General features: G+C 58.9%; 1 protein-coding gene across 10 annotated transcripts in view; it reads left to right on the plus strand.

Moving 5' to 3' along the window:
* SLC6A9 (solute carrier family 6 member 9) overlaps positions 1–14,951 on the plus strand; it is a 31,741-nt gene that overhangs the window by 13,269 nt on the left and 3,521 nt on the right. For 5 of the 10 annotated variants that reach the window (XM_025420382.3, XM_049094060.1, XM_049094057.1 and 2 more), the window contains 9 exons: positions 4,816–4,972; positions 5,562–5,693; positions 6,060–6,330; positions 13,121–13,253; positions 13,461–13,595; positions 13,681–13,784; positions 14,122–14,359; positions 14,569–14,703; positions 14,796–14,895. In XM_025420382.3, coding sequence (XP_025276167.1) covers positions 4,816–4,972; positions 5,562–5,693; positions 6,060–6,330; positions 13,121–13,253; positions 13,461–13,595; positions 13,681–13,784; positions 14,122–14,359; positions 14,569–14,703; positions 14,796–14,895 — 1,405 coding nt within the window. Of the gene's footprint in view, positions 1–4,544; positions 4,569–4,815; positions 4,973–5,561; positions 5,694–6,059; positions 6,331–13,120; positions 13,254–13,460; positions 13,596–13,680; positions 13,785–14,121; positions 14,360–14,568; positions 14,704–14,795; positions 14,896–14,951 lie in introns of those variants that run through there. The other 5 variants (XM_049094062.1, XM_049094063.1, XM_049094055.1 and 2 more) reach the window with 3 other exon arrangements.

Raw genomic sequence — 14,951 nt, forward strand, 5'->3', positions numbered from 1 at the left:
GGCAGCCACAATTTACTGTAATGGCTCTTCTGCCTCAATTCCCCGATGGGGCTCAGAGAAAGTTGCCAGTGATCTGGATTTGGCTCAAGGTCAGTCTGGGGTGTGGGGTCTTGTCTGTCCTCCTCCATAAAGTTTGTCTTGGCTGGGACTTCATCCCATGAGCAAACCCTGGGGTTGCAGAGTCCTGAACAAGAGGCCTGCTGGATCCCAGTGGGGCCTGCCCCCTAGCCGGGGCAGCCCCAGGATTCTTCATCGTCCACCGAGAGCAGGAGGAGGGAGCTCACAATTCAAGAAAATATCCAGTGGCCACTGGTCTTGGGAGGGCGGGAGTCAGGAACCAGAGGAGAGCCGGAGCCGGAGCCGCCGGAGCCGGAGCCGGGGCTAGAAATCCGGGCTCTCTCTGAGTCTGGGCACAGGAAAGGAGGGGGTGCCTCCTGCGGTGCTGGTTACCTGGGGAGGGGGCTTTGCAGCTTTGTTTCCTCTGTACTCTTCAGCGCAGGCTCCCGTTTTTTGGTGATAAGCTTATAATGCTTTTATAATTAGAGGAAAAACAATAACTTTTTTTTTAACGATAACATTTTTAAAAGGCATTTGGAAAGTTAGTGGGAACTAATGGAGGCCACAGGAAAGAGTCGGAAGTAGGAAAATCCCAGGCAAGCAGAACCACAGATCAAATCAGTAGGCCTGCTGAGGTTGTCCAGCCTGTGACTGATTTCACAGTCAAGGACACGGCGTTGCAGGGAGTGGAAATGACTTGCCCGGAGTCGCTGGGGGCGCGGGCTCTAGAATGCAGGGGTTCTCATGCCCAGCGCAGGATCCCGCCCGGCCAAGCTCAAGGTGTGCTTGGGGGGGATCTGGGTTCTGGCCTCGTTGCTGAACACCCCTCATCCCCCCACCCCAGGAGCTTATCCAGAGCAGGGAATAAGCAAGCCCAGTTCAGGGCGACGTAAAGGACTCCTGAGATTGCTCCCTAGGGCTCACCCGGCTAGGCGGGCGGGGTGGGAGGTCACCAGTGCTTGTGTGGGCCTGGCCTCCTGCCCCAAAGACTTCTCCTGAGGGGAAGGAGCATCTGTGCCTTGCTGGTCTTGTGGGAGGGGCTTATGCATGTGTGTGTGTGTGGGGGGGCTGCCCCCCTCAACCAAGGAAAGAAAACCCCAGAGCCTGCATTCTAGCCCCTTGGGGAGTGCAGGCACAGGGCAGGGCCGTCCCTGTCCTGGAGAGCACCCGCCCGTGGCTGTGGAGTCACAGGTGAGGGTGGGCGCTCTCCGGGGAGCCCGGGGAGGAGGCACCAGGCCACCGTGGTTTTATTCGTCACCGAGGTGTGAGCAGGGGAGGAAGGGAGAGCAGCGAGAGGCAGAGTGGAGGAGGATGGGTGACGGGCAGGAGAGGCCTGGAGCCCGGCCAGTCGGCAGGGCAGAGCTGGGTGAGCCAGACGGGCCGCCAGTCTGGGGGAAGCTGCGAGCACAAAGGGGTTCTTTCGTGGGCACCTGAGAGCCGACGTCCACACAGGGACAGATCTTATGGGTGACACGTGTGTCTACCCAGCAGATCAAGAAAATGAGAGGCTTAGGCTGGGGAAGAGGATGCAAGGAAAACATCTCAGGCAGGACGTCGGGAAAGGGCTCGCCAGCTGTGGGTCTGGCTGCCCAGGAAGGCGGCGCAGGAAGTGCCCGGCGGAGGGCAGAGAGGGGCACTGGAGCCCCCAGACGCCCTGCAGAGCATTTGGGGCTCCTTTCCGCTTGAGTACCTGGAGCAAGGTGGGGTCACTCTGTCCTCTGCAGGGGGCCCGGCCCTTCCCTTCCAAGTGCTGGGACTGAAGTCGGAGCCCAGCCGTGGCTCCCAGGTCACCCAGCCGCCGCTGTGGGAGTCGGCCCCCCAGTGCTGAGATGCAGGCTGGGGAGCCAGAGCCAGTGCTGCTTCCGCTGGGCGCTTCTCCCGCTGGCTGAGTGTCCAGCTCACCCTGCACCCTTCCCCGAGAGCCCCGTCGCCACCTCTCCGTCCGCAGGCCTCTGTCCCAGGGCTCCCACTTCCCTGAGTTGTGGGGTGTGGCCCAGTGGCCCAAGCGGTCAGCGCAAGCCCAGCGGTGTGCCACTCAGTAACTGGGCCCCTGAGGACTCAAGTGGCCGCCTGCGGTGTGGGGCTGGGGGAGTCCCCACCCTCAGTGCCCCCCTCGATGCCAGGGAAGGAGCAGACCTCAGAAATCCGACTCTGGTGCTGCTCCACTTGGTTGGGGGCCCAGGGCCAGGACAGAAGCCCCAGATTTCAAGCCTTGGGGACTTCGGTCCCTGCAAGGAGCCTTGCCTTTGCCCTGCCCAGGAAACCATCCTGGATGGTTGGGTGTCTCTTTGACAGCTGGAAGCACTGCTTCGTGACCCCACCCATGTTCTCTGCAGCTGTCACAGTCTCCCATTGTGCCCCTAAGTAAACAAGCCTTGGACAGAATAAAACTATTATTGTAAGGTCAACATATAGGAGCCCTATTTGGCCGGGATTTGTTTGGGAATGCAGAGACTGCCCCAAGCAGGCCTCACACCCTCTGAAAAAATGCCCCCTTGGACCGTGTAGAATTGCTAGGTTTGTCCCAGAGAAGGTGGTGACAACCTGCAGCAAGATTCTGTATGGGCCTGTCCCAGGGGGCACCCGGGGCTGTGAGCCACCCTCTCCCAGGGCCAGACTGGGCCTCAAGCCCCTTGGTCAGGGAAGCCTTCCTGACCTCACCCTGCGTGCCCCTGCCCCTCCACCTGGCCTCCCTCCGTATTCTTATGACTCGAGAACCTCTGCTTTGTGGTCACTTTGCAGCTGTGATATAAAAATCCTGTATTTATTTCATCGGTGGCCTGCTGCTCCCCTAGATTTTGAGCTGCGGGTGCACAGGGGTGTCTGTTTAGTTCACTGCTGGATTTCCAACGCCTGAGGCAGGGCCGGGCGCGCAGCAGGTGTTCCTAAATCCCCATGCTTGCATGAATGAACGTATGCAGCCTCTTTCAGCCTGTCAGTTTGCTCTGGGAGCTCCTTGATGCGGACCAGACCACTGGACACTGCTCTTGGGCCTGCGCCCCGAAACCTCCCCAGAGGGCGTGACGGTCGGTGTCTCCTCTGGGCGATGCCTGACTGGGTGTGCAGGATGGTTGCTTCACAAGGGTGGCTGTGCGTAGTGCCACGGCACATGGCTAGAGCCTCCACTGGGCCCTGGTGCCTCCTGTGTCTGCATTCCCAAATGGGCCTTTCTGGAAGGGTCTCAATGAAGCCATTCCTCTCCTCTGCATTTGTTGGGTCAGTGTCAGGATCCGACAACATTTCGAAGCACCAGACCTCTTTGTTCATTGGCCAGTGTGACTGCTGTCCTTGAGTATGTCTCTTTCAAGCTAAGGGTCGGTGTCACTTCAGCAACGTCCCTCAGAAACCATGCTGCTCCGTCCCTCATCCTGGTGTCCTCCAGGGACCCCTGTCCGTTTCTCTCAAGGGAAGAACCATCTCTAAGAGGCTGTCCCTGTCACTCCAGGACTCTGTGCTTCTCTCTTGGTGATTCTCAGGGTCCCCATGTGTCTGAGTGAGGACCCCCCACCCCCACCCCTCAGGCTCTCGCTCAGGGTGGCTTGAGGGCCATGGCATGGGAAAGGGGCACAGTTACACTTATTTTTTTTTTAAGATTTTATTTATTTATTCATGAGAGACACAGGGAGAGAGGCAGAGACATAGATAGGGGGAGAAGCAGGCTCTCTGAGGGAAGCCCGATGTGGGACTCGATCTCAGGACCCCGGGATCACGACCTGAGCCAAAGGCAGATGCTCAGCTGCTGAGCCACCCAGGTGTCCCCAGTTACACTTATAAAGGGACTTGCCGAGCCAGTTCCAACTGTGGGATTGGGGTTCAAACGGGGCTGTCCTCAGTGGGGCCTCAGGCCACCCGGCCCAACCCCACAGCTCCCCCAGCCAGGCCTGGCTTCCTTCCCTTGGGGCAGATCCCCTCCTGGCTGGCCCCCTCCTCCGCAGCCCCCCCCTCCCAGCTCAGAGACCTTTCTCCGAGCGCCTCCCTCTGTTTCCCCTAGCAGAGTCTGTCCCTCAAGTCTGGCGTGGTGCCTACAACTCTAGTCTCCTCCCCCACTCATGGCCAGCACCACCCTGTCCAGGTCAGCTCCAGGACCCGGGACCCCCAGCTATGGGCAATGTAGAGGCTCCCCCGGGCCCTCCCATCCTGAGTCCCAGGACCCCTCCCCGAGGCTGGCCCAGCTCGGTTGCTCCCCCGACACCTCCAGCCCTGGCCGTCCTGTGCCCCCCAGGAACGGGCCTTGGGCGGAGGAGGGGTCGGGCATGCCCTGCCCCCCGCACTGCCTGCCCGTGTGCAGCGTGCTCAGCCTGGTGATGCGGTAGCGGCGGGTGGGGGGGGCCGTCTGGACACAGGCCCCTTTGTGCCCAGCCCGACTTGGCTGCTTGGTATGAGGCTCAGCTGCTCCCAGATCCTCATCCAGAGGGGAGAGGGGAGGCTTTGGATGGGCTGGGGCTGGGGGGCTCTGGGCCGGAGCTCCCCCTGGGCGTCCCACCTCTCAGATGTTGGCAGCAGCTCCTCAGGTGGGCTGGTACCCCTGGCCCAGGGCGGGGGACCCGGTGACAGAAGCCCTGCTTGCGCCCTCTGGCCGCCACTCCTCCCTTCTCCCCTTCTCTGCCAGGGCGGCCAGTGCTCCTGCCAGCAGAGGGGAAGCCCGGGTGGGGGTGGGGGCTTGCAGGGTCCATGGTGGCCCTGCTGGGCGAGGCCCAGAGGGCCAGGCACGGGAGCACAACTGCCTTTCTGATGGTAGCTTCTCTCCTGTCCCCACAGAATGGTGCTGTGCCCAGCGAGGCCACCAAGAGGGACCAGAACCTCAAACGGGGCAACTGGGGCAACCAGATCGAGTTTGTACTGACGAGCGTGGGCTATGCCGTGGGCCTGGGCAATGTTTGGCGCTTCCCATACCTCTGCTATCGCAACGGGGGAGGTACCCAGCGGGCACAGGGCAGGGACCACCCACTTGGATAAAGCCTACCCACCAAGGCCCGGGCTACTCCCTCCCTGGCACGGTCCCCACCCCAGACAGGCTGGCCTCTGGCTCTCAGCTCCCCCGCCCCAGTCCCTGGCTTAGGTACCCTTTACCTAAGGCTCAGCTCACCCCTCGACCCTGGCTGTCTGCTGTCTGGGCTCGACCCTGCTAGCCTGCTCCCGTGGGGTTGAGAGAGGGAGAGAAAGGCACTCCAGCCTCCCGAGGTTGTTCCCTGTCTGATACCCCCTGTGTGTCGACAGCCCCCTAAATGGTTCAGGGAATTTGAGGATCCCAGCGACTTCTGTTTGTGAATTTGCTGGGTTAAGCCATCAAATCCCGCCCTAACATGGTGGGTCTGGGACCTGGGTTCTGCTCGGGGAGCGTCTGTCAAATTCAGAGACACACTGTGGGTAGGATACCTCAGACCCAGGCTCCTGCTCAGTGCGTGGTCTCAGCCGATCGCAAAGGTTTTGCTGTTGGGTTCTCAGCAGGAAGAGGGGGGGACCCCCCAGGCCTGCCCTGAGCCAGCCCTTTTCCTGCCTGCCAGGCGCCTTCATGTTTCCCTACTTCATCATGCTGATATTCTGTGGGATCCCTCTCTTCTTCATGGAGCTCTCCTTTGGCCAGTTTGCAAGTCAAGGCTGCCTGGGGGTCTGGAGGATCAGCCCCATGTTCAAAGGTGAGGCCTGGATGGGGTACACGCCTCCCTACACACACAGCACGCACGTGCTCGGGCCTCTGGGGGCCTACTCACCCATCTGTACAAACACTGCCAACCCCCGCGGAGCCCTAGTGCTCCCCTCAAGCCCTCCATCAATGGCCAAGGCCACGGATGCATGCTGAGCCCCCTATTTACTTGGCCTCCACCCTCCTCACCTACCATGTGTATATACAAAGGCCCTGGGCCCTCCAGCTCACCCCTGCTAAGGCCTTGACCTGTCCTCTCTACGGGCCTCCCTAAAAGCCTGCCCCGTGAGCCCTTCACAGTTAACCCTGTCTTCTCCAGCTAGAGGTCTGAGGCCACTCCCCCGCCCTCCCCCCCCAGGTGTGGGCTACGGCATGATGGTGGTGTCCACGTACATCGGCATCTACTACAACGTGGTCATCTGCATCGCCTTCTACTACTTCTTCTCGTCCATGACGCACGTGCTGCCCTGGGCCTACTGCAATAACCCCTGGAACACGCCCGACTGCGCTGGGGTGCTGGATGCCTCCAACCTCACCAACGGCTCCCGGCCTGCCGCCCTGCCCGGCAACCTTTCCCACCTGCTCAACCACTCCCTCCAGAGGACCAGCCCCAGTGAGGAGTACTGGAGGTGAGGCCCCACCGCCCGGGCTGGGGGGACACCGGGTGCCAAGCCGCAGCTCTCCCCCTAGCCATCAGGCAAGTCTCTGCCGCCCAGGTGGGGTGCCGGGAACCGAGCAGGGCAGAGGAGTGCAAAGGTGCACAGGGAGTTAGCAGAGGAGCTCAGAAGAGGCTGACACTGTGGGGCCGTGGAGGGCAGGACGCTGAGTGAGGGACCTTGCAAGGGGTGGCGAGGGAGCTCCCCTCCAGCAGTCAGGCAAGTCAGCAGAGCAGAGCCGGGGTGGGGGTGGGGGTGGGGGGTGGGGAGCGGGGTGGCCTCCTGGTGAGATCAGCGGGAGCGGAGGCCTTAGGTCCCAGAGGAGCAGAGCCGGTCCTGACACAGGGCAAGCTGTTCTGATGAGACTCTCCGGTGTGTGGGAAGCTCATGGAAGCTCACGGCGGGAGGGGGCCTAGGAGGGGCCCCCGGCCTTCAAGGAGAAGGCACATGAATTGAGCTTCGACTTAGCAGTAGAGCAGAGGGAACCGTAGACGCCTCCTGAGCCCAGGGCCATCATCATCAAGCCTGGCCCTACTGTGCTCTGTGGTGACAGACACTAGAGTCTCAGGGCTGGCTGCCCACAAGCTGCCGCTGGAGGTGTTCTGGAACACCTTGTCCCAACGGGCCGGGCGTGAGGGCAGAGTGGGGCTTCCCAAAGAAAACTCCTCATGTCCTGTTGGGCAACCTGTGGGAAGAGAGTGTTGGGGGCCCGAGGGTAGGCCGCATGGATGCATTCCGTATCCACATGGTCTGCTCTGCGAGGCCCCGTGTGCCCATGGGGTCTGGAGAGCCTGGAGCCCCCTAGCCTGAGGAGTTCACAGTCCTGAGGGGGGGCCATATTAGGGCAGGTGCCCAGGTGCCCGGATGCTCAGGTGTGTGGTAGGGACACAAAGAGGAGGTGGCCACTTCTGAGCGGACGGGGCCAAGAGGAGGTGGCCCAGAGGGCTGCCCTAGGAGGGAGGAGGGAGGCATAGCAGGGCTGGGAGAGACACCTGGGCAGGTGAGCCAAGGCTGGGAGGTGGCAAAGTGGAGACGAGTGGGACAGGAGCCACGCCAGACCGAGGTTCGACGTTTCACCACCACGTGGTAGAGAGCTGGGGGTGAGATGGCCAAGGCCCCGGGGAGTCTGGAGTCCTAGCGGGTCAGTAGCCTCCAAGCCCGGTGCCAGTGCTCCGACCCCACAGGGCCCAGTGTCCCTGTGCCAGCCTCTGGGCTGTGCCACAACCATCCAAAGACAGCTGAGATGTGGTCACTACCCACAGGGCTGGTGGTGTAGACAACAGCGCTGCTGCCTCCCAGTGAGGGGCAGGCACAGTGACCTCCAGGCCGACTCAGTTACTCAGTCGCTGGACAGATCATTTCTTGAGCACCTAGTGGGTACCAGACCCTGCACTCAGAGGGGAGACAGAGTGAGGAGTGAGACTCACGGATCCTGCCCTCGTGGAGGTCCCGTCTACTGAGAAGACTAAGCGAATTCCTGCCCAGTTAGGTATTCAACTACGTCTCAGGCATGGTGTGGGCAGGGCAACGTGATCTACACCAGGGACGGGGGGGGGGGGGGGGGGGGGGGGGGGGGGGAACCTGGGGCAGCTCTAGAAGCTCCCACCCCAGGGGCTGTGGGTCAGGGAGTCCCAGCTGGCTAGGACCAGTCAGGGCAAAGTTCCGCAGATTTTACCCAGTGTGATCAGAGGGGAATAGCCCTCAAAGAGAACTGGTCATGGGTTGGGGGGCCCACTGGGGGACCCACTGAACTCTCCTCCACCCGCCTAACTAGGGGCAGTCCCAAGGGACTCCTTCCCTGTAGGATGGCTCCCTGCTGCCCCCTCCTGGAAAACCTGGGGAAATGACCCTTGAGAGGCCTGCCCAGGTTGGCTTTGGGCAAAGGAAGTGAGGAGAGCAAGCCTCCCCATCTCCAGGGCACCCACTGTGTGCCAGGCCTATTGCCTATTATCTCCTATAATAATATCCCTATTTTTCAGATTCAGGGACTGATGTTCAGAGGTTAAGGAACTAGGCAGCTGTGCCGGGGCAGGATATGTGCATCCACTGTGCCTGGCCTGGGTACGAATTAGGCCGATGATGCTCTGCAGGTGCTCTTGGTCCACACTCTCCAAACCCCTTTGGAAAGCTGTGTGATCGCATTTGAGCCCCACAACAGCCTTGCTCACTAGCTCGTGCAGGCAGTATGAAAGAGTCCCCTTTTACAAACGAGGGAAGCAAGTCAGAAAAAAGATTGAGAGACTCCTCTAAAGCAAGAGAAGCACAGGAAACAGATTTCGGAGCCCCAGTCTGCCCCCTGCCCACCCTCTGGCCCACAGTCTCCTTTCTCCCAGCAGCCCTGCGGCCTTGTTTTATGGTCATCTGTGTGCTGGTCTGATTCTGGCCCAGAGGCCCTAAGTAATGACCGCGTCCTCACCTCCACAGTGGTGCACAGTGAGACTCGGGGCCCCCCAGCCTGCTCCCCGTGTCTTCACGGCGGCTCTGGAGTTGCACAGACCCTGCTCACACCATGGCTCTGTGGCTTATCAGCTGTCTGGCCGCGGGAGATCACCAAACCTAAGTCATAGCCGTTCATCCATTAAAGTGGGGGGGGGGGTGAAACAAGCCAGATGCTTGTTGTTATGAAGAGGACATGAGATCACACAGCATCGCCACTAAGAACAGTGATGGGAGCCCAGGAAGCACAGTGATGTAGCTGCTGCTGAGATGCAAAGAAACAGATCAGGCTGTTCTGTTCACGAGGAGTTGATCACTGGTTTGGGGCAATTAAAAAAATAATATGGAATAATCCCAGAGACGTTATGCCTCAAGAACCAACTTGCAAATATGTTGGGTTCTAAGAGTTCTTAGGTTAATTGACCTCAAAAAGCACGTAGTCCCAAAACAAAATGAAAAACTAAATACGGTGCCATAAAAAGAGGTGGAATTCAGGACTTGGTGACCAGGTTAGCATTCTAAACTTTTAACCACCCCCACCCCGGTTTTGTGATGCTGTGCCCTTGCAAATAATAGAAATGATTAAAAATAATCATAGAGGGGCACCTGGGTAGCTCAGTCAGTTAAAGGCCTGCCTTCGGCTTAGGTCACAAGCCCAGGGTCCTGGGTTCGAGCCCCACATCGGGCTCTCTGCTCAGCGAGGAGTCCACTTCTCCCTCTCCCTGCCATTCTACCTCCTTCTATGCACGCTCGCTCCTCTGTGTCCAAAAAATAAATAAAATCTTAAAAAAAAAAAACACCCATAAAAAACACTACCAGTTTAGGGACGCCTGGGTGGCTCAGCGATTGAGCACCTGCCTTCGGCCCAGGGAGTGACCCCAGGGTCCTGGGATCGAGTCCTGTGTCGGGCTCCCTGCAGGGAGCCTGCTTCTCCCTCTGCCTGTGTCTCTGCCTCCCTCTTTGTGTCTCTCATGAATGAATAAGTAAGTAAATAAATAAATATCTTTAAGCAAGCAAACAAAACTACTACCAGTTTAACATATATAATTAGACAAAGTTAAAAACAAATCTCTTGAACGAGAAATGGTCTCTACGTTGAATACTGTTGCTTGAAGTAAAGCAGCTCTGCGTAGCAGCAGTAGAGGGACGCTGTGGCTACTGTGGGGGCGGCACTGGCCAGGGGGTACCCGGGGTACCTGGTCGGCAGCCTGGAGTCCCCAGCACGGTGACCTGGTCTGCTTACCCCAATGGCCCCAAGCTGCTTTCTCTGTGTGCTCTGAAGGAAAAAAGATTGGAAGGTACCGTTGAAGGGGAGCAGGTGACCCTTCTGGGTGGTCCCAGGGCTCCTGAACTTCTGCTATCCCCTGGCCTTTGGCTCCCCCACTGACTAAGAGCCCAGAGGGGGTCTAACGCAGGGCCAGGCGCTGAGGCCTGTTCAACGAGGGTGTCAGTGCTGGGAGTTGGGCAGGAGAGGGGCGTGTTGGACGGTGCCCTCTGCGGGTCCCTGTGCAAAGGGCAGCCTCCAGGGAAGGTGGGAGGCGGAGAGGAGGCAGTCCCCAAGCCAGCACCAGATCCCAGGCCTGGCAACATTGTCCCATGACGCAACAGAGAAACATCGCATCACAAGGTGTTAAAAATATTGCCATGAGGTTTGAGAACTGACTTGCAAAAGATAGAGCAGCTGAGAATGATAGAGGACGGCCTGCGAGCTCTCCCGAGAGGGCCTAGCCGTAAGAGGGCACAGAAGGAAGCCTGTAGACACCTAACTCCATCTACACATTATACTAGGTTGGTGTTATTGTGCCCATTTTACAGATGAGGAAGCTGAGGCTCAAGAGCTAGTAGTCTCTTGTTCATCACTTCCAGCCTGGACAGCGGCAACAGCCAGGCTGGCCCCCAAGGTTCTCTCCTTTCCACCTCCGGATCCATTTACCACAATGTTCACTTACTCAATCACTCATTCATTCATTCATTCATTCATTTGTTCAAGAAATACCTATTGAGTACTGCTCTGTGCCAGGCACTTGGCTTGACATGGGGGCACTGGGTACTCCTGCCTTCCTAGAAAATGGACGGCAGGCAAAATAAATAGGTTAAAGGAAAAAGGAGACGTGTGCATATGCTGGGGAGGAAAATCTAGCAAAGAAGGGGGTAAGGAGTGCTGCGCTGCAGTTTTAAGCAGGGTCGCCGGAAAAGGCCCCTTTGCAAGGAGGGTACCTGGAACAAGTACCTGAGGGAGAGGGGGGAGGATGCCATGGCGACAAACCCAGCTGCCTCGTGTGTGGGGCCCAGTGTGAAATGTTCGAGTGTATTAAGAATTTCAAGATGTCACTGGCAGAGCGGCAAGCCCAGCGCAGGACCCTCCTAAGCCTGGGGCCCTGGGTGACTGCACACTTGCCCCTCCCCCACCTGTGTACATATGGATGTTTGGGGAAAGGGCACTCCCGATGGCTGGGTGTGATGAAGGACCTACCAGAGGCCCCTGCGCAGCTGGAGCAGTGGGCGGTGCAGAGGAAGGCCAGGAGAGCAGAGGGAGGCAGGTAGAGGGCCACGGGTCACTCACGGCCTTGCAGCCACAGTGAGGACTCAGACTTTGCGTGCTGAGAGCAGGAACCCCCTGCAAAGTTTTGAGCAAAGCAAGACCTTGAAAGTGCTCTTAGAAAAACCCATTTAGGGGCCCCTGGGTGGCTCAGTGGATGAAGCTCTGCCGTCAGCTCAGGTCATGATCCCAAGGTCCCAGGATCCGCTGTCCTGGGCTCCCTGCTCTGCGGGGAGCCTGCTTCTCCCTCTGCTCCTCATCCCGCTTGTTCGCTCTCTCTCTCAAATAAATAAATAAAATCTCTAAAAAAAAAAAAGGAAAAGAAATGAAAGAAAGAAAAAGAAAGAAAGAAAGAAGGAAGGAAGAGAAAAGAAAAGAAAAGAAAAGAAAGAAAGAAAGAAAGAAAGAAAGAAAGAAAAAGAAAGAAGAAGAAAGAAGAAAGAAAGAAAGAAAGAAAGAAAGAAGAGAAAGAAAGAAAGAAAAAAAAACCCAAAAAAACAAAAAAGAACGAAAGAAAGAAGAAAGAAAGAGCAAGAAAGAAGAAAGAAAGAAAGAAAGAAAGACAGAAGAAAAAGAAAGAAGAAAGAAAGAAAGAGAAAGAAAGAAAGAAAAGAAAGAAAGAAAGAGAAGGAAAAGAAAGAAGAAAGAAAGAAAGAAAGAAAGAAAAGAAAGAAAAGAAGAAAAATAAAAATAAAAATAAAAAGAGAAAGAAGAAGAAAGAAGAAAGAAAGCGAAAGAAGAAAGAAAGAAAGAAGAAAGAAAGAAAGAAAGGAAGGAAAGAAGGAAGGAAGGAAGGAAGGAAGGAAGGAAGGAAGGAAGGAAGGAAGGAGAAAGCCTTCAGAAGCTTCCCATTGCTCTTAGGATAAAATTCAAACTCAGCAGCCTTGCCTTCGTGGCTTCTCATAATCTGGCTTCTCCCCACCCTTCATCCTTCTCTCTTCCAGCCTTGCCGAGCCCCCCACCAGCCCGGGCTGGGCCACGTTATTCCATGATGCCCTGGCCTGCTGCATGCTGTTGCCCCAGCCTGCCACCCGCTTCCCCTTCTGTTCACCCTCCTGCTCCCCTTTCCTCAAACCTGAGCTCAAGCCTCACCTCCTCTGGGAAGCCTTCCAGTGTGCCCCTCTGCCCGGGACTGAGATGCCCTTCCAGCGGTGCCCGCATGCCTGATTCAGGTCTCTGTGCCCAGCACCTGGCTCAGAACCTGCCACATAAGTATCCGGTTGATTGAAAAGGCCGCTGGGGCGGCAAAGGGGGCCAGATAGAGCTGCACACACGTAGGAGAGGAATTCAGGTTGGAGCCCAGGCCCACGTGCTCCGGAGCCTCCAGTCCTTCCTCGGCGCTCCGACACCTCCCTCGGTTCGTCGGAGATGGAGAAGACTAATGTGGGTGAAAAGTTCACAAAGGGCATCCTGGAGGAGGTGCCACGGGATAGGATGTGCCCGGTCTAGAGGAGAGGGCGTTACTAAGGGAGAGATGCACAAGCCGGGGCCCGCGTAGAGACAGGGAGACCTGCACAGCCACAGGCCGGAGGAGGCTGGCCCAGGCCCCGCGTGTCACCTCCAGGTGCCCTTGAGGTCCTGGAAGAGGCTGCAAGCAGTGGAGTCTCAGGGCAGCAGGCAGAGGGGTGTGCTGGGGCCAGCTGGGCCCGGGGCCTCACCAGGCACCCTTCTTACACATGCTGGGACCTCACGAGAAAGAAGGGACCTGCCAGGCCGCGCCCCGGGCCTTGGGAATCGGGTGCTGGGCGTCAGGGCCCGGCCCTTACTGACGAGCATCCCTCTCCCCAGGCTCTACGTGCTCAAGCTCTCAGACGACATTGGGAACTTTGGGGAGGTGCAGCTGCCCCTCCTCGGCTGCCTCGGTGTCTCTTGGGTGGTAGTCTTCCTCTGCCTCATCCGGGGGGTCAAGTCTTCAGGGAAAGTAAGTACCCCTCCCCCAGCAGGGTCTGCACCCTCCCCGGGAGATCTGGCCTCCCTGCGGGGCGTGGGAGTGGGAGCTGGGACAGGTGGCGATGAGGGGGCAGAGAGGGGAGGAGGGTCCGGAGGGCCCGTGGGGGTGTCGGGGAGGGGGCGCCAGGGCCCCCCCAGGGAGAGCTCGGAGGAGTCCGACGGAGCCGGTCTCGCACAGGTGGTGTACTTCACGGCCACCTTCCCCTACGTGGTGCTGACCATCCTGTTCGTCCGAGGTGTGACCCTGGATGGAGCCTTCACGGGCATCATGTACTACCTGACCCCGCAGTGGGACAAGATCCTGGAGGCCAAGGTGGGCCGTGGAGAGTGGCCTGGAGGGGTGGGGAGGGCCAAGGGGCGCTGCCTCTGACGCCCGCTGCGCGCCTCCTGCCCCGCAGGTGTGGGGCGATGCTGCCTCCCAGATATTTTACTCGCTGGGCTGCGCGTGGGGGGGCCTCATCACCATGGCTTCCTACAACAAGTTCCACAACAACTGCTACCGGTGAGCCTCTCCCTGCCAGCCCCCGGCTGCCCCTCTACCCTGCAGCTGCCCCCCGGCTTCCCCGGAGCCCCGGATCCAGCGTGGCCTCCGGGACCTCCCTCCAGGGCCCTGGGTTCCACTCGTAGCCTTGAGGTCCTGGGCGCCCTGGGTCTGGATCGGGTCACTGGAGAACAGAGAGAAGAGGGTGGGGAACAGTGATGCCCAGGGGTCTGAGGCTCAGCCCACTGAATAAGGCCCTAGAAAAGAGGTGGGGGGTGAGGGGGAAGCTCTGTTCCTAGAACTTTCCATCTCAGGTCTTCTCTCTGCCTGCCTTGAACCCTGTTTTCCTCCCCCTCAGGGACAGCATTATCATCAGCATCACTAACTGTGCCACCAGCGTCTATGCGGGCTTTGTCATCTTCTCCATCCTGGGCTTCATGGCCAACCACCTGGGCGTGGACGTGTCCCGCGTGGCTGACCACGGCCCAGGCCTGGCCTTCGTGGCTTACCCCGAGGCCCTCACGTTGCTGCCCATCTCCCCACTCTGGTCTCTGCTCTTCTTCTTCATGCTCATCTTGCTGGGGCTGGGCACTCAGGTAGGGGTGCTGGGGCTGGGCACTCACGTAGGGGGTGCTGGGGCTGGGCACTCACGTAGGGGTGCGGGTGTGGGCGCTCAGGTAGGGGTGCAGGCGTGGGCCCTCAGGTAGGGGTGCGGGCGTGGGCCCTCAGGTAGGGGTGGGGGTGTGGGCGGCCTGCTGAGGGAGCAGGCGGGCAGGAGGCCGGGCTCTGACGGCCACTCCTGTAGTTCTGTCTCCTGGAGACACTGGTCACGGCCATTGTGGACGAAGTGGGAAATGAGTGGATCCTGCAGAAAAAGACCTACGTGACCCTGGGTGTGGCTGTGGCTGGCTTCCTGCTGGGCGTCCCCCTCACCAGCCAGGTAAGACCTGGAGGAGAGGCCGGGCGGGAGGGCCGGGGGTGGGGGAGCCTGGCCCCGGGGGTCCCCCCGACTCAGCTGCCCATGGCCCACAGGCAGGCATCTACTGGCTGCTCTTGATGGACAACTACGCGGCCAGCTTCTCCCTGGTCATCATCTCCTGCATCATGTGCGTGTCCATCATGTACATCTACGGTGAGTGCGCGTCCCCCACGTCCCCACGTCCCCATGTCCCCGCGTCCCCCGCCCCT

Source organism: Canis lupus, chromosome 15, assembly GCF_003254725.2.
Source record: "Canis lupus dingo isolate Sandy chromosome 15, ASM325472v2, whole genome shotgun sequence".
Taxonomy (NCBI): Eukaryota; Metazoa; Chordata; class Mammalia; order Carnivora; family Canidae; genus Canis; species Canis lupus.